Here is a 22,544-nt window from a genome sequence, read left to right as displayed (position 1 = left end):
ATTATTATTATTATCATTATCATTATCATTATTATTATTATTATTATTAAATAATAATAATATTAATAGTAATAATAATAATAATACATAAGGTTGATGGTAATGTCCAGTACACAAACAATACATTTAAATAATACAACAGCTAAATGTTTTGTCATATTTTAATTATTATTAAAAATCTATAATATTTAATATCATTATTGCAGTTTTATATAATAATACTCTCTGTCTTGACGAACGTTTAACGTATAAGGAAATATTATAATAGATATAGTTGGTAAACATTTTACAACAATAGTTTACAATGTAAAATTGAGAATGGTGGAAGATACTTGAAGAAGAAGGGGGAAAAATAATTTTAATAATCTTTTTAATTTTTCTTGTCTCACTGCAGCGCCAGAAAGACGGTGGCCAAGCGTGAGAATCGATCCGCCGCTTCTTCCGTTTCAGAGTATTTCCGTGTTTACATGTCTGTCTGCTGCAGCAGCTGAGCCCTCATGGCTTTCATCACGAAGAAGGATCGCAGCAAAGAACGGTATAGTACTTACACATTTCTTTTGCGTTGCGGTAACTTTTTATACTGACAGCCCGGACGGGTCTGGAGGGAGTTTAACTTCAAGTCAGCCCAGCTACAGCGCTCGTACTTCAGGCCATTGTGTTACTTGAGCTCGCTGGACAAAACCGCTTCACAGGCCAGTAAACACATCAAACACCCTGTGTTGTTACGCGTAGATCAGTTATGCAGTATTCTTGCATATTTAAGCTTTTCCTGATGTGGATATTTTTACTTTGATCCACATTAACAATTTTATAATATGGTTTGTTTTGTATTGTTGGGGTACGTTAGTGAGTGGTGACTAATTCATTCGTATATTCCCGGCTAGTTGCACGTGATGATTCCCCTGATAACTGTAATGTCATCAGTCACAATCGCATTGTATACAGATTAGAGGAAGACATGTTTCACCTTAATGTCGAATCCCCCTTGTTTTAGAGAGATGCAGGAAAAACAGTTTTGGCATACGGATGTCAACTCACGTGGAATGATGATTATTGTTGTCACATGACCAGCTGTGTCATACATTTATGTTAATAATTTGTTTATTTGTTTACTTCATTCTTCAGATAGTTTCCATATATAACTTAGGTACTTTGTTGTTTATGTTGCAGTGTTTATTGTATATATTTTTAAAGGACCCAGAGATCAAAAACATCAATTATCCTGCTCCTTTGTTTGCTTTATGAAATTATATGTATTTTATAGAGCAAATAAAGAAGAAGGAACAATAATGTTTTTTTGATTTCAATGTTTTTAGATTCACAGTTAGGTACAATAAAATTCTTGTTTGCAACAAAAAGAAATGACTATACATACACTACCCATCAAGTTTTTATTTTTATTTTTTAAAGAAAATTATTATGCTGTTTATCAAGGCGGCATTTATTAAATGTAAAAAAAATAAAGTTAAATGTTGATTAAAATTTGAAATAACTGCTTTCTTATTGTATGTAGTTTCAAATGACATTATTCCTGGAGCCATCAATGCTTTGATTACTATTAGCATTAATAATAATCATAAAAATAATAACAATACTAATAATTAATATTAGAGTGATTTCTGAAGGATCATATGACCTCTTTAAAATCACTGCAATAAATAATTAAATTATAAACTACTTTTGAACAGTTATTTTATATTGCATTAAGATAAGCTTTTTCAGTAATTTCTTATTGATGTAAGCAAGAATTACATTGTATCTAATTATATTTTAAATAGAATGAGTAAATAAGCTTAGCAGTGACTTTCAAATTTACATGGCTGTATTTTTCATTACTATTATATTTTTTATGTCTATTCCTTTTTCTTCTATGCATATTATACAGGGAAATATATGTCTAAAATAAACCAAATGCACTTATTTAGAATTTGTTTGGTAAATTAAAATAAATATCTCTGAAGCAAGCAAACAAAAGGAACATTATTTACAATGCTTTATATGCACAAAGACTTTTAATTTTCAGCCAGCTAGTCCGACGGCTTACGCTGAACCGGACAAGAAGCACTGCATTAAATTCCATTTTCTTTTCTTGCCATCTCTCTAAAATATGGATTTATTTTACCCCAGTATTTTAAATAGACTTTCTGAGCTAGCCTGGTGCTACTGACGGCACTAGCAGATATACAGTCTTTCAATTCATTTTAAACTTGAACAACTAAATGAATGCTGAATTCTATTTAACTGATTGTATTTTAATTGCATTATGATCTCGATGCTAAAGTAGTCACAAAAAGCTTTTACCGGTAGTTTACCATTGGCTCAAAAACACTAGCTGTGTATAGAGCCCATTACTATAACTGGTTATTTTTTCCATGAATTTAACCAAGTTTGTTTTTGTGCATAAGCTGTATTCTGAAATATCTCCAGGTATGGTTGTGCTTCTGATTAATCAGTTTATATTTAAATAAAAGGCCACATTAAATTTGCTCATTACCTAAAGTGATCGTGCCTCATCAGAAGAGTTGGGTTATAGGTTATTTATAAGGGTATATATTTTTGGATTCCTTTATGAAAGTGGGTGGTGTAGTTAATGCACAGTCAGTTTGTAAAGTTCACTTCATATAGTTTGTGGATGCATCATTTGCCCATCGGTCATTGTGTGCAGATTTTCGCTGTTGTTGCTGGATCTGGAGGAGCAGTATTTTGAACAGCACATTGCATATAATCTGACCAACAGAGGTCCCGAGACAAACAGGTGAGCAGCTTACTGTTAACTGAATAACTGAACATAAGTAATTCATGAGGGAAATTCAAGAGCTTTACAGAATATTATACCATATTACCATACTATTTGTTTGAAGAGAGTCATTTTTATGTTCATGAACACCTCTTGTTTAGGCACTGACTTCTAAACATGAATGAACTATTGTTGTCTCTGTTACCAATCCTCACTGTTTCATTCATTTATGATTTCTTATGCAGTGTGTGGCAGCTGAGTCCATTTTATTAATTGAACAAAGCATGGTTTTCTGACACAGACATGCTAGACTGTCATCACAGAGCTGAAGTGGTTAAACGTCAACACACTAGTTTATCTCACATGTAGCTTTTCTGATATGGTTACAATACCTTGTTCATATCCATTAGACATATACACTCACTGGCCACTTTATCAGCCAATCACATGTCAGCAACTAAATGCATTTAGGCATGTAGACATGGACAAGGCGATCTGCTGCAGTTCAAACCGAGCATCAGAAAGGGGAAGAAAGGTGATTTGAGTGACTTTGTACATGGCATGGTTGTTGGTGCCAGATGGGCTGGTCTGAGTATTTTAGAGACCTCACAGTAAGAAGGTTGCTGGTTCGAGCCTCGGGTGGGTCTGTTTTGTTTCTGTGTGGAGTTTGCTTGTGACTCCCTGCGTTGCCTTTTAAATGACAAGATGATGGTACTTAAGTGAGTAAATCCATTGTAACTTGGAACTGTTAAGTTGTCCTAACTTATTTTTTATAATTATGCACATATAGTTCATTTAATTAATAATTTTAAGGCAATGAGTTTACTCACCTTTTAAAGTACAGTCAACTGATCCATTTATTCGGCGCAATAGCCTAGTGGTTAGCATGCGGACATATGGTGCGGTAGCACATCAGGGTGTCGAATCACAGCTCAAGGACATTTCCTGTCCCTACCCTCCTCTCTCGCGTCCACTTCGCTTCCTGTCTAATTATTGTCCTATTTAATCAAGGCAAAAAAGGCCAAAAATAAATTGAAAAACTAGTCACTTTAAAAGGAACATGTTTACTCGTCTGTTTAAGTAAAGTCTACTAATCAGAGTGTATGTACATGCTGTTATGAGTATTTAAAAGGCCACTTAGATCACATTGTGTTAATCTACCCATAAAATGATGTATTATAAAAACTTGTAAACTAAAGAAGGGATGCTTGCATTAATAGGTCAATCGGCTCATTTGGCAGTAATGGTAAAACTATTTTGTTATTATTTTAAACGTAGTTAAAACTTTGTGTTGTAAAAAATGTAGCGCAAATTGTTTTAATTTTAAAGTGAAAGAAAAGGTTGAATAAAATTCAACTTCCAAAAAATTTGGAATCAGCTTGATTTTCAATGTTTTTTGCCAAATCATTTTTGAAACCATATAAAAATGTGTGTATAGCAGGATGTTTTTAAAGAATCTAGTATATCTTGTTGTTGGTTTTTGGTTTTATCTCATTTCATCCATGGAAAGGTTTAGTGGTGTCAAACTGTCCAAAAAGGCTACAGACTCGTTCTACAGAGTTTAGTTCCAACCTTTCTTCAACACACATACCTGTAATGTAAAGAAACCTGAAGGACTTGATTAGCTGGATCAAGTGTGTTGAATTAGGATTAAAGCTAAACTCTGCATGGCAGTGCCCATGTTGGAAGTTGAGATGTCAAATATTTTTGAATGGCCTATAGAGTTTGTCACACACATACCTTACCTGCTGTTTATAAATATCCCAGAGGGAGTGAAGAGCTGGGTCAGGTGTGTTTAAAAAGTTCAACTTTAAATGCAAAGATGTCTTAATGAAAACATTACCAAATACATCATGACCTCTCTTTGTCAAGACAACAAAATTTGTCATAAATCTGACATAAACGTGATTTTCATGTAATTGTGCATTACATTTTTATTATTTATTATGATAATAATTTTACTATTTATTATAATAATCGTTATTAATATTTTTCTTGATCTCAACTACAGTGATATAAATTCCACTTGTTTTTTTTTATTATGTTATGAGTGTTTTACTGAGAATTTGTATTTTGCAACTCGGTGCTCAGCCAATTAAAATGGATGGAAATACCAAAAGCTCCAAAAATATCAAATCTATTTACTAAAAAACAGCTCTCAGCGTATAACGTTTAAAACTCAGTGTGCTTGAAATGCTACCTGCCGTGTTTAAGGAAATTTATATTTTCGAAGCTTTTGTTTTTGCTGCCTTTTTATATATCTTTTCAAAAATATTCATAACACAATAATAATGGCCTTATGACAATCATGTTTATGCCAGATTTATAACAAGTTAGGTTGTCTTGGTAATGCTAAGTTGTCATGACCGTGACAAAGTCAGGTTGCGATGTATTTGTTTATGTCAAGTTTTCATTACAATGGCATCTCAAACAATATAGCTGTGTCTCATTTTTAAGGATTTATCCTTTAAAGAGCGCATTTGAACAGCATTTTTTTATGGCAGTGTGACAAAGGCTGTCTGAACTTAAGCAAATTAGAACAATCTTTCAAATACAATTTCAACGTTAAATGTGCAGTAAGTGATCTGCCTAAATGCTATCTGCTAGTATAATATTTTTGAAACACAGTCACAGACTTTGTCCTAAAGTCACTATGCTTAGTGTTTGGCCGGCGGGCTGCAGGAATTCTACTTATTACTAAACAATACTTGCATGATGTTTCAGACTGAATATTTAAAGTAGCATGGTAAACAATATAGGGAGCGTGACCAATGTGAATATAAAACCAGCTTCACCTCAGTAAAGGAGTCTAGGCGGAATAGTGGTATTTATTCATGTTTTGTTGTTAAACTAAACAAAAATTAGCATTATCGATGCTGTTAAACAACCTTATGAAATTAAAAATAGTCACATCAATCTATGGATGGAAGATTTCAGTGGCTGAACAACACTTCTGTGCATATAACCCATTCATAAAACAATTCAATCTACATCCACTCTGCGTGACTAAAGTAGTTTTAAAACATAAAATTACCTGTCTAACAGAAATACTTCAGCCATGGTGTCATCCTTCCTCCAGCCTGCAAAAGTAACTCTAATATTGATTCAGGATTTTAACAAGTTTTGATTCACAATTTGTTTTTGCTGCTCTCTCTCTCTCAAGTGCAGGTAAATGTGGCGTGGTTTACAAATCTATATTTGTTGACGGACAGTTTGGGCTTATCAGAATTATGATATTATGAAGAATTATGGAATTATTAGCCAGACAAAGTTTTTTAGTTTTAGGCTTCAACCAGAATATAAAAATACATGAAAAATACATGATTTTTTTTTCCGTTTACAGTTTAATCATTACTATTGAATGTGAAGAGCACTGTAAAAAATACAGGGTTCCACACATTTAATTTATGTTGTCCCAACTCAAATCGATTAAGTTAACTTAACACTTGTATAAAATGTATTTGAATTGAACATAAAAAATGTTGTTGTCCCAATGAAATCTCAAGAATTGTGTTTCAGCTCATTTTAAATAAGTAGTTTGAACGAGAAATGCACCTTTAATGAAGGAAACAACTGGTGCATCCTTAGTGGCCTCTTGTCATCCCATTATTCATTGCACACTAACAGCAGGCTGTTTTTAAAAGAAAACTCTGCATTGGACCTTCCTTTCCATAGAATCATGTGCAAAGGTGTCATGTGAATTTTAAATTTTCCTCCTCTTCTGAATAAGTCAGAATGTTTTACTGCACAAGTGTAATCTTTGTCTGGTGTTAAACTTCTGTATGTTTTTGTACACAGGCGAACCAATGGCTCATTAAAAATCTGTTCCAAATCAGTAATTTTTGAACCCGATGATGCTGTGAAGCCTATTTTAAAGGTAGTATCTTCATCTTCACCAAACCTAAAGCAGCTATTGTTTGATTTGCCCCACTAATATCAGGCTTTAATGCAGATTCCACTCAAAGACTGCAGTGAAATAGCGGCAGTAGAAGAAACGGCCCATAACCCATTTATTGAGTAATACAGAATCATTTATTATCAGAAATATTTATTTATTTGTTTGATCATTTTTTAGGGTTATATAATACTTTTCTTTTACTTTTCTGTGTTTGCAGAAGTAAACCCGCTTGTATTGTTATAAAAACGAAGCAGGTGAGTGTGCCTCATGTTACCCCAGTGTACTCCATCCTTCTTATTTTGTAAAGATAGTTCAGTATTTGATCAAGTTTTATTGTATTTCTTCATTAGATTTATCAAATTAAAGAAGAAAATGTGGTTGCTCCATATAAATATGACAGGGTGAGCTCATTTTTGTCTCTGCAAGTAAACATTTTCAGCAGTGATATATATTTTTCTGTTGTTTATTCTCTCTTTATAATGTTGGTACATTGTATATAATATTATTTACTGCTTGATTTGTTAGGGAGAGAAGAAGATCACATTCCAGTTGGGGTCACCCATTAAAACTGAAGATGTGGTTCAGATTTTATTACAGGTTTGCCATTATTCTTTCTTTAGGATTTTAATTTTTATTGGGAATTTTGATATAAGCTAATTTGCTATTTGCTGTTTATTTTCCAGTTACACAGAGCATCCCGTCTGGATAAGCAGAGTGATCAGACAGCAATGGTTAGTGAAGTAACTTTTCCATACATTAATACATCCATACATAAATTATTAGCTTTCATTATGGATGATCTGGATGTCTGTGTATCTGCTAAAGATTGCAGCTATATTGCAGTCCAGGTTGGCAAGAACACGCTTTGATAAGAACAGGTAAGAATCAAAACTCCAAATTTTTTAAATTCGTCATATTCCTTCAGTTGTTGATGTCAGATTTTGGGGTAAAAATGATTAGGTTTTAGACCTTCTGTGCAGTTTAATTTTCTCTTTGAGCCTTGTTCCGACTCAAATCACTTTTGAATAAATTCTAAATTTCGATAAAAAAGTTATTATGATATCCAAAAACTAAAATGATACTAAAACATATCGGAGACTTCTTGAGCTATAATACCTATTTTCTCCATAGAGCTGTCACTGTCAACAACACTGTCAAAGATTACTGATGTTACTAATAAACCCATCATTCTCAGTATAAAAATATAATGTGATTTGTTTTTAAATCTCATGTGAAAATTGGTGGATTACTCAGTAAATATGCATCCATTAAATGTACTTTTTTGGTTTCCTGTGCTATTTATAATTGTCTTAAAAATGGTTGGGTGAAAAGGTGTTTACCGGTCAAAAGTTTGGGGTCAGTAGGATTTTTAAATGTTTTGAAATAAGCTTCTCCTGCTCACCAAAGCTGCATTTATTTCATCAACAAAACAGTACACATTATAAAATTGTTCAATGTTATTGCACTATATAACTGTTCAAAAGTAGTTTATAATTAAATTTTTTCATTTATTGCAGTGATTTTAAATTACTCCAGCCTTCAGTCACATGATCCTTCAGAAATCACTCTAATATTAATTATTATTATTATTATTATTATTATTAATGGTAATCGTAATAAAAACAATAATGACTAGAGTAATAATTTCATTTGAAACTACATACAATAAGAAAGCAGTTATTTAAAATCTTAATAAATATTTAACAATTTGTTTTACATTCATAAATGCTGCCTTGATGATTAATTTTCTTAAAAATAAAAAATAAAAAAACTTTTGAACCCTAGTGTGTTTTCTTTTTTTTGTGCATGTTTGTCACATTTTAATGAGAAAACAAAATACAAAACTTCATAGCCCTGTGTAAAAAAGTGTTTGCCCCTTGTGAAACATATCTCGGGTTTATCATACCTGAGTTTAATTTCTTTAGCCACAACCAGGCCTAAATACTTCCACACTTGTTCACAATCAAGAAATCAGTTAAATAGGATCTGCCTGACAAAGAGAAGTAGACCAAAAGATCCTCAAAAGCTATGTACGCACAAAATATTGCTCCATATCACAATGTTATAACTATTTCTAATGGCTGCTGGAATTTTCCCCTGAAAAATATGGCTTTGGAGAGCATAAAAACTGAAGTGTACTTCATCCTTCTGCATTTCCTCTTGGGCTGTGTAGAAACAACCCTGCTCAAAAAGTACAATATAATCAATGCTTAGTGGTCTTCTCTCAAAACAAAACTTTAAAAGTCAGAGCATGTATCTCTTGTGACAGTATTCAGATTATTAACAGACCCTAAACTGCTGTTGTTGAATTGTTTTCTAGTAAAAAGAAGGGTGAAATGTAATGCTTGTTGTGTGTGCAGTTTTCAGAACGTAACTGAACTCCCGCATATGGAATGTGAGGCGGAAATGGTCTCTCCTTTGGTGACAAACGCTGGTCACATTTGCATCACCGACTGCAATCTTTACTTCCAGCCTCTGAACAGCTATCCTGTGAGTTTTTATGGCAGGCACCATTTCATTGGGATTTCTTTGTTATGAATGCTCTTTTACTTGTGTACGTGTGTGTTTCTGCATTTCTAAAAGGATTCAGTGGTGCAGATTGGGTTGCATAGTGTAAGACGCATCTACAAGAGGAGACATGGGTTGAGGCCTTTGGTAAGTGTTTATGTGGTTTTCTTTATTCTTTAATTTTGGTTCATTGGGATATTTGCAATATGTTTGCAATTTGCAATTTGTTATTTATCAAATATTGGACTGAAAATTAATATCATATGTTTTTTAATTTGATATTTATTTATTTATTTATTTATTTATTTATTTATTTATTTATTTATTTATTTATTTATTTGTGGGTTGCGGCTGGCACGGCATCCGCTGTGTAAAACATATGCCAGAGAAGTTGGCAGTTCCTTCAGCTGTGTGGATCCTGATAAATCAGGGACTAAGCTGAAGGAAAATGAATGAAAGGAAATGTATTTATTTATTTATATCTCTTATTGAATTAATAAGTTGCTATTATTTATTATTATGTAATATAAAAATTGATCAATATTAATTTTGCCATGAAATAGCCTTAAGTTAAAATAAACAAAATAAATAAGCCAAACACGTATACATGTTTGTTTGTTGTTTAAGGGCCTTGAGGTATTTTGCACGGAGAATGATCTCTGCTCTGACATCTACCTGAAGTTCTACAAAACTAAAGACAGAGATGAGCTCTACTACTACATTGCAACCTTTCTCGGTAGGCTTCATTAGTTTGTGTATATTTTTCAATCAGGGAACTTAATACTTTAAAAGACTACTCGGTTAGAATATTGTTCAAGATTTTTTTTCACAAATGTAATGGTGTAAGAACAAGTTGTTTTATATATAATGTTGTTTAATTATTTGTAACTTTTTACTTAATGAAATTAGCTTTTCATTTTCTTCTTTATGCCTTCAATTTTGCTGAAAATCATTTATCATTATTTTGTTTATTCTTTTTTATTCAACAAAGCTGAGAATTGTTTGATAAAAAGAGTAAAAAGAGGGATTGTCATCCCCAGTTTGTATAACTAATTATCCATAACTACAGATTTAAAGAGTTAGTTCACCCAAAAAAAAATATTTTGTTGTTTATCACTTACCCTCATGCCGTTCCAATCCACTGAGACCTTCGTTTATCTTTAGATCACAAATAAAGATATTTTTAGATGAAACCTGATCTTTCTCTCATTCTCCATAGAGAGCAATGATCATGAGATGTGCAAAGTTGAGTAAAGGAAACAAAGACATTGTTAAAACACTCCATGTGATTTCAGTGGTTCTACTGTAATCATACAAACTCCAAAAATGCTTATATGTAGCAAAGTTTACCAATTACTTTCTTATCAGATTGGGGTGTGTGTTTTCTATGGACTGAATCTAATGCTAATATGTCATACTGCACATAGTAAATGCGCAACTGACAAGATATAGGTGACCAAAGTCATTTTTACAGTTTTTTTTTGTGGCCACAAAAGTGTTGTTGGGGCTACATATGATCACAGTTGAACCACTGAAGTCACATGGAATGTCTTGACAATGTGTTTGGTTCTTTTTCTGGACTGTGAACATCTCCGAATTGTTGCTGTATACAGAGGGTCAGAGAGCTCTTGGATTGCATCTAAAATATCTTTGTGTTCTGAAGAAAAACAAACGTCTCTGTAGCTCCGTCCCAAATGGCACACTATGAACTCATGCACTATGCACTATGCATTTACACATTCAACAGCATAGTATATGTATGTAGTGTACTTACCAAATCGAGCACTAATGTTTTTATACTAAGCGAAAATTAAATCCGTTTCCCTCATGACGTTTGACGGTTGCCAAATTAGTGAAATAAATGAAAAAAGTACCAAATAATACCTGCCATGAGTATAACCACATTCTCCATCGGGAGCTTCTATAGTCACTCTCATAGGAGAATTTCACTTTCACAATCATAAATAAAGTTATCCAACATGTGTCCCCGATAGCTCCGCCCCTTCAACAACACAAGCCAAATTGTAGTTGTTGAGTGTCCATTATTCCACACTTCATTTTACAAGTCGAATGAGGGCATCATCTGAATAATTAAAGTGCGCTTATTATATTTACTGTTTTCAGTGTAAATGCACTATTTACACCATTTATACTACAAGATGAATAGTGCATAAGTATGCTTTTTGGGACGCACCTTGTGCATTGGAACGAGATGAGTAATTAATAACAATTTAACATTTTCAGTTAACTAACCCTTTGACTTACATTTGGACGAATAAAAGTAAGCAAAAACATCTCCCTATAGTGGCTGGTTTTACACTGGTCCTGCACTGCTTATATTTTTTTATTAGTTCGTCTAAAAAGCAAAGCTAACATAATCATATAAGCACTAGGTTAAACATATTTATGGTTGGAAATCTGATATTTTGGTATGTTTTCTAAAAAAAACGGTTTGGTACTTCAAGTTTTTTTTTTATAATTTCTTTTCGTCATCCATTCACCCACAAAGAAAGAGTACAGTAAAGTTAATTGACAGTAATTTACACATTCCCAACTTAAGAGGTCTAAAGTTAGTACATGGTCAAATTTACTGTAATAAGTGAGTCTGCAGGATCTTAAATAGTCTTAAAATGTCTTCCATTTCAAAAACTAAAATTAAGGCCTCAACAAGTGTTAAATTTATTCAAATATTGTCTTGTCTTTAAAATCATTTTAAACTGATTTCAGTTTTTTTATGTCCAGGTCAAGCGTCCCAATAAGGCTGTCACCCATCCAATCACTAGCAATCCATCTTAATACACATTTTTGACAAATCTTTTATTTATAACTCGAATATGATCAACATTTGATTAAAGTTCTCCATGTATTTATAGACCATAAATGGTGTGGACACTGACCTAGACAATAGACCTAGTTAATTTAGTTTATTATAGTAAAAAAGTTACTGTATGTTGGAAACATTATTTAATATTTGTGGCTAAGAAATAACTAATTCATGTTTTTTTATGGGGCAAAGTACAAACAACATTAGAAAAAATCATTTAGACCCTGTTTATGTCTGAATGTTTATTTATAATGGTCTTGAAAATGTCTTAAAGTCTTGAATTTGATTTGGTGAAGAATTTGAAGGATGAGATCCAGTCATTTCTAATCTTTGATTTGATGGCGGGATGTTTGTTGATTTATCTCTATAAAACTGAAAGCAATGCCAACAATCATGTTCAAAAAAACATGTTTTTTGTGTCCAGAAGAAACTGTACATCCCAGTGTAAGTGTAACTTACTGACTGTGTGTGTGTGTGTGTGTGTGTGTGTGTGTGTGTGTGTGTGTGTGTGTGTGTGTGTGTGTGTGTGTGTGTGTGTGTGTGTGGTGTGTGTGGTGTGTGTGGTGTGTGTGTGTGGTGTGTGTGTGTGTGTGTGTGTGTGTGTGTGTGTGTGTGTGTGTGTGTGTGTGTGTGTGTGTGTGTGCGTGTGTGTGTGCTTGTGTGCGTGCTTGTGTGCGTGCTTGTGTGCGTGCTTGTGTGCGCGCTTGTGTGCGCGCTTGTGTGAGTGCTTGTGTGCGTGTGTGCGTGTGTGTGTATGTGTGTGGTGTAGAGAACCATGTAGCAGAACACACAGCAGAGAGCTACATGCTGCAGTGGCAGAGAGGTCACATCTCCAACTATCAGTACCTACTTCATCTCAACAACTTAGCAGACCGCAGTGTAAATGACCTTTCCCAGTATCCAGTGTTCCCTTGGGTCATCAGTGACTACAGCAGCACACAGTTGGGTCAGTCTCTCTCTCTCTCTCACACACACACACATCACACTGTTTGAGAAAACACATCATACACATTTGTTTACTGACTAATGATTTCAGATTTGCTGAATCCTGCTTCATTTCGAGATCTCAGTAAACCGATCGGAGCCTTGAATAAAGAGAGACTGGAGAGATTATTGGTGAGAAATCTTGACAGCCTCTTCATTTCCACATATACCTTATAAAAGTATTAGATGTGTAGGATTCATCTTTGTGTGTGCTATAGGAACGCTACAGAGACATGCCTGAGCCTCGGTTTATGTATGGGAGCCATTACTCTTCACCTGGATATGTGCTTTTCTACCTCGTCAGAGTTGGTAAGGGCCTAATTATTTGTCTTTTAATGGGATAGTTCCCCCAAAACTGAAAATCTACTGTATTTACTCAACCTCAAGTGGTTCCAAAGCTTTGAGTTTTTTTTTATTCATTAGGGTTTTTTTTATTCTGTTGAACACAAAAGAAGATATTTTGAAGAAAGCTAAAAACCTGTAACCCTTGACCTCCATGGTAGGAAAAACAAATGCTATGGTAATTAATGGGTACAGGTTTCCAACATTTTTCCAAATATCCTGTTTTATGTTAAACAGGAAAAATAAACTCCTAAATGTTTGAGACAAGTAAAGGTAAGAGAGGCAAAGGTAAAAGATGACAGAATGGGGTATATGCACACATACTTTTAAATGTATATTTTCTGCGTCTTTAAAATATGGAAATGAATTTTACCCCAGTATTTTCAATGAAGTATCTGCGCTATCCTGCTGCTAATGAGGGCTAATTTACACTTTAACAACCAAAATAGATGCTTAATTCTATTTAACTGATTATATATAAATTACATTACAACGTCGATGCTGTAAAAAGAACCTCATGAAATTGAAAATTGTCACATAAATTTTTCTCCGGAAGTTCATCATCGGTTGAAAACACTAGCTGTGCATATACAGAGCCCTTTAAAGGTTTTGTTCACTCCAAAAATACATTTCTGCCATCTTTTACTCACACTGATGTTTTCCCAAATCCATAACAAATGTGTTCATCTTTGGATCACAAAAAAAAAAAATTTTTAATCAAATCTGTGAGACTTGTGTCTCAACACTGAATTGTCTGCTTTCTCAAAACTCTGATGCGTTATTACATTCATAAAGAGATCAAAAATGAATACATATACGCTAAACACTTTATTCCATGTCCTCTGAATAGACGCAATTGCTTTTAAATAATAAATAAGACATAATGTACATCCAGCCAGTTCTCGCAAAACAACACAAAGTGGAGGGCTGTTGTATAAGATGTACATTATTCTGCTTATTTGGCCGTTTGTCACTAAACTAAATAATTAAAGACAAAAAATTGATCTGAGCTGTATTCATTTACAAACTATTTGTTCACTAAATTTTTGCAGAAAGAAGTAGGGCTGGAAATCCATTGCAAAAAGAATTGAAGGGTTGAGAGTTGAGAGTCCATTGCAAAGTTTGAAATTGTTTGTCAATCGACTAATTATTCATTCATTCATTTTCTTGTCAGCTTAGTCCCTTTATTTATCAGGGGCCGCCACAGCGGAATGAACCGCCAACTTATCCAGCAGGTTTTTATGCAGTGGATGCCCTTCTAGCCGCAACCCATCTCTGGGAAACATCCACACACACATTCACATGCACACTACGGACAATTTAGCCTACCCAATTCACCTGTACCGCATGTCTTTGGACTGTGGGGAAAACCGGAGCACCCGGAGGAAACCCACGCGAACGCAGAGAGAACATGCAAACCCCATACAGAAACACCAACTGAGCCGAGGTTTGAACCAGCGACGTTTTTGCTGTGAGGCGACAGCAGTACCTACTGCGCCACTGCCTCGCCTCAATCGACTAATTACTCAGTTTAAAAGAAAGAATTAATACTTTGGCTAAATTAATGTAGATTCATTAATCTCTTATTCTTAATTAGCATTTTTATCCTTATAATTAGATTTTTCTCAATGTTGGTTATGTTGGTTGCTGCTAGATATTAGATTTTTTCAAAAAAATACTTTGTACAAGCTTTTGTTTTTAAAAGCTTACCACAGCCACACCAAAAATAGCATTACTTACATAATTAAGTAAAAAAACTAAGAATATCGTTAACTGATAGTTTTCATTATTTAGAAGTAAAAAAAATAAAATGCAGGCATGTTTCTTTTAATTTATTAACACACTTTTACGTTTTTTATTGAACAACGTAATCATGGCAGTCCTAATTTTCTTTAGTCATTTATCTTATCCCACACTGATATCATTTGCAGCATCACCAGTTTATACAATTTTCTAATTTTTGTTGTTTAGCAGTAAGTTTTTCTCACTTCAGTTCTAGACTTACAGATTACAGTACGTTCAGTATTTCTTTCAGATCACCAAGCATTCTTCTTTTTAGTTTTGCTGTGCATTTCGGCCTGATTAGTTTTCACAATCTACACTTCTGAATATATCGTTAGTGTGAGCTTTGGACCCTGCAGCAGTTGATGATGTATCTTTTGCCTTCCTGCAGCTCCAGAGCACATGCTTTGTCTACAGAACGGACGATTTGATCATGCAGATCGAATGTTTAACAGGTATTAACACACACCAGCACACGAACACACAACTTTTGGGGGAAAAAAAAAATGTTTGCGTGCAATCTATATATATTTTTTTTGTTCGTTTGTTTACAGTATTGGAGAGACATGGAAAAATTGTTTAGAGGGAGGCACAGACTTCAAAGAGGTGAGTGTTTTACATGCAGTCAGCTGTTTTTATTTTATTTATTTTTTGTTTTTTATTTTTTTTAGATGTATTGTATTTCAGTAAGGATGTAATTATGGCTGCGTTTTGAATGGGTGATTTATTTTGGAAATAAAACAGCTTGTCAAAAAGAATTTTGAAAAACAAAACCCTGCAAAAATTAAATACAGGAACCGAGAAAAGAGCGCTCTTTTATTATCAGCTGTCAGTCAGCGCCTGCTCTTTTTATTTTTTATTTTTGGTTATTTTGACCTTTTCAGTTTTTTAACGTTATTTCTGTTTTAAACCTGCTGATATGCTGATTAATAGGCATTTGTAGTGCCTGTTTTGTAAAGAGTGCTGGAAGCACAATCACATTTGAATTTAAAGCGACAGCCCCTAAAACGGTACATTTTGGATGTAAGCCTAAAAAGGTCAGTTTCAAAAAGATATAAAAGATGATTTTTTTGGTATTCGGAGCTGAAACTTCACACACACACTCTTGTGACATGAGAGACTTATTTTAAATCTTGTAAAAAGGGGCATAATAGGTCGCCTTTAAACTTTAAATTGTTACAGCAATGTACTGTGTGTCCGTTTACAGCTGATTCCTGAGTTCTATGGAAGTGATAGCAGCTTTCTGAGGAATCTGCTTGGACTGGATCTGGGCAGGCGGCAGGGAGGAGGCAGAGTTGAAAATGTTGAACTTCCTCCGTGGGCATCAGGTTCATAATCTCTACTTATTTTTTCACTTTCACCTTCAAGGATATGTCATTGTTTGGAAAAGACTTTTTACACTAGGTCTGGAACAGATTTTTGTTTTGTTAAGAATTGAATGTGTCAATTATTCAATCAGTCGACTGATTTAAATTATTGCTCTACAAATCATAATATTGCAAACCCTTATGTTAGATCAAAAGTCTATTCGACAACAACGTTTGTTGATCTTTTTTGTTGTCGTCATTGCATTTAGTCGTTTTTCTGCCTCAGACAACACGATTATGTTGTGCAGTTTTGGGAATTCTTTTTTGAGTTATTGGTTTGTGTTAAATGCAATTTAATATGTTCATTATATTAATATCCCAAGAAAACTGCGGGAAATTTTTTTTGCAGTGTTAGTTATTTTTGCATTAACATTTTATTTAAATTTATTTATTACATTTTTTTTTTTACTGTATAGAAGATATTATCAACTATTTATCAACAATTATTTTATCTTTGCTATGATGACAGTAAATAATTCTTCACTAGATACTTTTCAAGGCACTTCTATACAACCTAAAGCAGTGGTGCTCAACCCTGTTCCTGGAGATCGACCTTCCTGCAAAGTTCAGCTCCAACCCTGATCAAACACACCTGAATCAATTAATTAGGACCTGAACAACACTTGATGATTACAGGCAGGTGTGTTTGATATGGGTTGCAACTGTAATCTGCAGGAAGATTGATCTCCAGGAACAGGGTTGGTCACACCTGGCTTAAAGTGACATTTAAAGGCTTAACTAGGTTAATTAGATTAACTTGGCAGGATAGGGTAATTAGACAAGTTGTTGCATAAAGATGGCTTGTTCTGTAGACTATCCAAAACAAAAATAGCTTAAAGGGGCTAATAATTTTGACCTTAAAATGGATTTCAAAAAATTAAAAACTGCTTTAATTCTAGCTGAAATAAAACAAATAACTTTCTCCATAAGAAAAAAAATATTATCAGACATACTGTGAACACTTCCTTACTCTGTAAAAACATAATTTAAGAAATATTTAAAAAAGGGGGGCTAATAATTCTGACTTCAATTGTATATGCAATATTGTCTAAGAGCTAAAAAAAACAATAATATTGGGTAAAAAAATTACTTTAACTGCTCAAATTTTGGCATAGGATTATGTGTACTTTGCACAATTTTAGAAATTATGTTTTAGAAAGATATGTTAATGAGAACGCACTCCACCCAGACTCCCAGGTCAAGCCAGGTAATTTGAAAAAAAAAATAATAATAATATCAACTTTACAGGTTGTGAGAGTTTCAGTGGTCTCTCTCTCTTTTCCCACCCCCTCTCAAATTGTGGAAATGGTTTCACATAACCACATTGTGTCTTTACTACAAAGTGCAGTCATACAAGATGTTTTCTTCTGTTTTATTACAGTTGATGGAATCAACTAGCTAACTAGATCAGTGGCTCCAAAGGGCCAGTGATGCATCATCACAAAAGTTTATCAAGAAGGCACAAAAGACAAATGATGAAAACAGTTATATGAAGCTAGAGTATTTTATTTAAGTTTGACAGTTTAATTAATGAAATCGTACATCATGAATCCGTCCTCCAGACCATATTTTTATCTTATCCTGAATCACCAGTTAGCTGGTGTAAGTCTTTATATTACTATTTAGGGCTGCACAATATATTGTTGCATAATCAATATCACAATGTGCGCATTCGCAATAGTCGCATTACAGGCTGCAGTGTTGAGCATTCAGGCACACAAAACTATAGTGTTTGTATTTTTTGTATTTATGTATAAATACGATGAAGATTATACTGGGTCATTTTGTATTTAATTATACATTTTGCATTGAATACTGTTAGACTTCCTTAAAACATTAAAAACTGTTTATTTCATTTATATCTTTTCTGTATTTATCAATGCTCGGGATTGGTTTACGATATTTTTTTTTGCAGATGCATGTCCCTACAAAATCATCTCAATCAATCTAAAATGTATAAATTCTTACCAGATTGAGGGGTTTATTTAATCTGGTAAAATTATACAATATCACAAAATGCATCACAGAAAATATAATATTGCAATTTCATTTATTTCCAATATCATGCAGCCCATGTACTATTTACCGTTTTTTTTTTTTTTGGTTATACTATAAGTACTATTTTAAATCTATTTGGTCGTTCTCTGCATTGGAGAAGCTCAAAAATTTTGAATTGATACAATTAAATTTGTTGCTCTCAGGCTTTAATCTAGTGCTTGCAGATAACACTAAATGCTATTCTAGACGTGTGAAATGTAAAAATAAATATAGTACAGGTATAATATTAAAAAGAACCATGCCACAATACCAGTCTTATGCTGCACATGTATATTTTGGCAGTAGTCAAAATAAGCAGTTTTTATCAAAATTATAGATTTTTTATACCAAAAATCACTAGAATTTAAAGTAAAGATCATCTTCCGTGACATTTTGTGAATTTTCTACTGTACAATAATGAATTTAAAGGCAATTCCCTAAGTATTATTTTTTTTGTAACCCTCAGATTTTTAATAGCTCAATCTATCTATCTATCTATCTATCTATCTATCTATCTATCTATCTATCTATCTATCTATCTATCTATCTATCTGTCTGTCTGTCTGTCTGTCTGTCTGTCTGTCTGTCTGTCTGTCTGTCTGTCTGTCTGTCTGTCTGTCTGTCTGTCTGTCTGTCTATCATCTATCTGTCTGTCTGTCTGTCTGTCTGTCTGTCTGTCTGTCTCTCTGTCTCTCTGTCTGTCTAATCCATAAATATTTTCCAATCCTAACGAACCACACACCAATGAAAAGCTTATTTATTCAGCTTTTAGATGATGTTAAAATCCTTCCTAAAATTGATTTTTATAGATGGTTTTGTGGTCCAAAGTCTACATACAAATAAGTGCCGAGGGCAAATAGAGTGCGAACAATAAATTAAATAAACAGAGCAGTGTTAAAAGTGTTGTGATTTTTCTGTGTTGTGTACATGAGCAGATCCAGATGATTTCCTGCAGAAAATGTGCTTGGCACTTGAGAGTCAGTATGTGTCTGAACACCTGCATGAGTGGATTGATCTGATCTTTGGCTACAAACAGAGGGGAAGTGAAGCCGTGGCCAGCCATAATGGTAATTTACACAGACTGTAACCAGTCAGAGAATTACGATTATAAAGTAGGCTTACTGTGTTATTCATATTCTTTTATCTCAAAACAATATGTGTCCTACTATATTGCAGTTTTCCATCCATTAACCTATGAGGGAGGAGTTGACTGTGATAGGTAAGCTAATATTCGAATCTCTTTAACAAGAACATTTCGAACGTATATCTGATTGTTATTTCATCTAATGTTTATGTGTTTTATATTTGTCAGTGTAGATTTGTCAGTGTGTATATGTGTGTTTCTGCAGCATCGAGGACCCAGATCAGAAAATTGCCATGCTGACTCAGATACTGGAGTTCGGACAAACACCACGGCAGCTCTTCATCACTCCTCATCCTCAGAGAATCACTCCACGCTTCTACAACCTGTCAACAACCCCAAGCCTCAGCAGCAGTGAGCTCTCACCAGGTACAATGGCACACAAGTACTGCTGTCATGTAGTTGTTTCAGTTCAGATCAGGACATCAAGTGACAACCAAGGTTGTTTTAGTAAACCAAAACTAAGACTAAATCTATTGATTTAAAAAATAATAATTAACTGAAAGACAAATAAATCGCAGCAAATGAAAAACTAAATGAAACTAGCAACAGTGACCGTAAAACTGACTGAAATGAAAGGCAAGGCAAGTTAATTAGCAAAAATAAACGCTTATTTTCAGATTTAATAAGCACTTTTTTTTCCTATTTATTTTTTATTTACAAGTGCAGATGTCATTTATACAAAGATTTTTTTTACCCACTTCAACAAAAACCCTAATTATACTGCCTAATATAAATATTGACAGCAACAATAATAAAAATAGTAAGCACACAAGTGGAAAATTTTTTTTAAAAATTGCATAAAATAAGATGTAAAATAATAGAAAATACAAATGTTTAAATAAATGATGATAAGTGATTCACTTAGATGTATTCGATGTAACACTTTAAATTGTATTAAACTCAGTCGAGCATAGGATGTGCTACCATTCGCTCTGTGTAGGGCATTGCTCCAAACGTCTTCTCAAAATACTAGTCCCAGTTCATTTTCCCACCTAATTTTAACCTTGTCTGTACTAGAGCTGAACAATTAATTGGAAAAAGTTTGCTATCTCGACCCTACACACAATCTTAATTCAGCTTTAGGTCAGAAAAGAAGCGTAAAGGCAGACACAAAAGTCTTCACAGCAACATGGACTCCTCCAAATGACATTAAAAGAGTCACATACTGTATTATATAGCATAATTCATCCAAAAATATAATTTCTGTCTTCAAGTAATGATGTATTCGCGGCCGCGAAATCACACAAGCTGACTGCAAGCTGTTTATTTACAACTGAGAGGACGCGCACATGGCTGCCAATGATGCCTGCTTTAGTGAACAGAACCTACATAGGCTGTGAATAACATCTAATAGAATTGTAAATAACGTTTAGTTTGTTGCATTTGTATTATTATTATTGTTGTTTTACAATATGTTTGGGAATAACAATATTGATAGCTTACTCATATTAACTTTTTTTAGATTACAGAATCGTGAGAAAATCGTGATCTTGATTTTAAGCAAAAAGAAAATGTGATTCTCATTTTAGCCAGAATCATGTAGACCTAGTCTGTACCTAGATTTTTCAAAGACATAAGAATTTTATATGTTCTAGAAGTAAAACTTTGTGGATGAGAGTATGTTCCTAACAGATAATTTGTAATCAAATAAATAAATATAGAAATAATATACAGGTGGAACTGGACTTTATTCTAGTACAGCTGAATTGTTGTGTGGATCCAAATAGCTCCGTATCAGGCTTGTGGAGCTTGTGGATCTGGTTGCCATTTTTCTTTTTCAATTTAATTTTCATTGTTTGACATACCTGTTGGGCTGTGCATATAACAATAAATTTAATTTGGGAATGTGGCAGACTGGAAATGCAAGTTCATGCGACAAGTTTCGCAGTTTACTGCGTTGGAAAGTTTAAGCTTGGTGAACTCTGAAATCGCATCACATAATTGCGGGAGAGTAATGGACGATCAAAACATGACCTCTCTGGACAGAAATTTAAAACATGGACCAATCGCTTGCTTCTTTAATGTCTAATCCTACCCCTTTTCGCAGCGCCGGATGGCAAAATTTCGCACACACAAACTTTAATATGACCCCTGTATGAGTGTGTAGAAGCATGGTTAGAACTAAACTGTGCAGAGCTGCCGCCCTCCAGGAGCTGGATTTGACACTTCTCCGTCAAGCCTTCCTTACCATTTAGCTTATTTTGTTGGAATGTGAAATTTATTATATATATATATATATATATATATATATATATATATATTAAGTTATTATATAATCATAGATTAATATATGTTTTTATTTAAATTGATCTTGCCATTGAATATTCATAAGTTGCTAATGTGGCATTAAATAAACAAACAAACAAATCTCCAGAAGGGTGTCATTACAGAATCTAATTGACCTCAGTGTTTTTGTGCAGTTTCTCCTTGCATGGAGTCATTTGAGGACCTGACTGAGGAAAGTAGGAAGATGGCCTGGAGCAACATGAACAAACTTGTCTTGCAGTCTTGCCATAAAATACACAAAGAGTGAGTATTTGTTTGTCCACTTGAGAACTGATGTAAAGAATAATTATAGAATAGAATTATAGAATAGAATAGTTTTTGACTCTTGTTTATTTTTTATTTAAATGTTATTTTAAATGTTAATTTTGCTGGATTTTGCAGAGCAGTAACAGGCGTTGCTGTGACCCTCAGTGGAGATTCCATCTTCACAACATCCCAAGGTTAGGAATTCCTCAGTTATTTGGTCTCTTAAGTAAAATGATCACTGACTAGAAGGTCTAAGATGTAAACTTTTTTTTTTCTTTGTGAAGACTCTACATTAAAGATGTTCTCAAAAGAAAATGGCCTACAAAGAAGTGTTTCCTTCTCCAACATGGTAACCTTTCAAAATATTTTTGGTATCACAGTTTTGTACC

General features: G+C 33.6%; 2 protein-coding genes across 2 annotated transcripts in view; one reads left to right on the top strand and one right to left on the bottom strand.

The window, feature by feature from the left end:
* Positions 1–22,544, bottom strand: part of LOC147843211 (uncharacterized) — a 501,869-nt gene that overhangs the window by 252,315 nt on the left and 227,010 nt on the right. The gene's annotated exons all lie outside the window — the stretch shown is intronic.
* nsmaf (neutral sphingomyelinase (N-SMase) activation associated factor) overlaps positions 430–22,544 on the top strand; it is a 35,346-nt gene continuing 13,231 nt past the window's right edge. The window contains exons 1-24 of the mRNA XM_087261914.1: positions 430–535; positions 2,666–2,755; positions 6,536–6,614; positions 6,690–6,754; positions 6,853–6,889; positions 6,986–7,036; positions 7,161–7,232; positions 7,319–7,366; positions 7,461–7,513; positions 8,996–9,125; positions 9,219–9,290; positions 9,771–9,879; positions 12,737–12,913; positions 13,004–13,083; positions 13,170–13,260; positions 15,467–15,530; positions 15,630–15,681; positions 16,283–16,403; positions 19,415–19,546; positions 19,656–19,698; positions 19,829–19,989; positions 22,044–22,152; positions 22,291–22,349; positions 22,440–22,504. Coding sequence (XP_087118040.1) covers positions 498–535; positions 2,666–2,755; positions 6,536–6,614; positions 6,690–6,754; positions 6,853–6,889; positions 6,986–7,036; positions 7,161–7,232; positions 7,319–7,366; positions 7,461–7,513; positions 8,996–9,125; positions 9,219–9,290; positions 9,771–9,879; positions 12,737–12,913; positions 13,004–13,083; positions 13,170–13,260; positions 15,467–15,530; positions 15,630–15,681; positions 16,283–16,403; positions 19,415–19,546; positions 19,656–19,698; positions 19,829–19,989; positions 22,044–22,152; positions 22,291–22,349; positions 22,440–22,504 — 1,998 coding nt within the window. The 5' untranslated portion in view covers positions 430–497. The remainder of the gene's footprint in view (positions 536–2,665; positions 2,756–6,535; positions 6,615–6,689; positions 6,755–6,852; positions 6,890–6,985; positions 7,037–7,160; positions 7,233–7,318; positions 7,367–7,460; positions 7,514–8,995; positions 9,126–9,218; positions 9,291–9,770; positions 9,880–12,736; positions 12,914–13,003; positions 13,084–13,169; positions 13,261–15,466; positions 15,531–15,629; positions 15,682–16,282; positions 16,404–19,414; positions 19,547–19,655; positions 19,699–19,828; positions 19,990–22,043; positions 22,153–22,290; positions 22,350–22,439; positions 22,505–22,544) is intronic.

The sequence above is a fragment of the Danio rerio genome, chromosome 7 (assembly GCF_052040795.2).
Source record: "Danio rerio strain M-AB ecotype USA chromosome 7, GRCz13ab, whole genome shotgun sequence".
NCBI classification, from domain to species: domain Eukaryota; kingdom Metazoa; phylum Chordata; class Actinopteri; order Cypriniformes; family Danionidae; genus Danio; species Danio rerio.
This window is presented reverse-complemented; position numbering and strand designations above follow the sequence as displayed.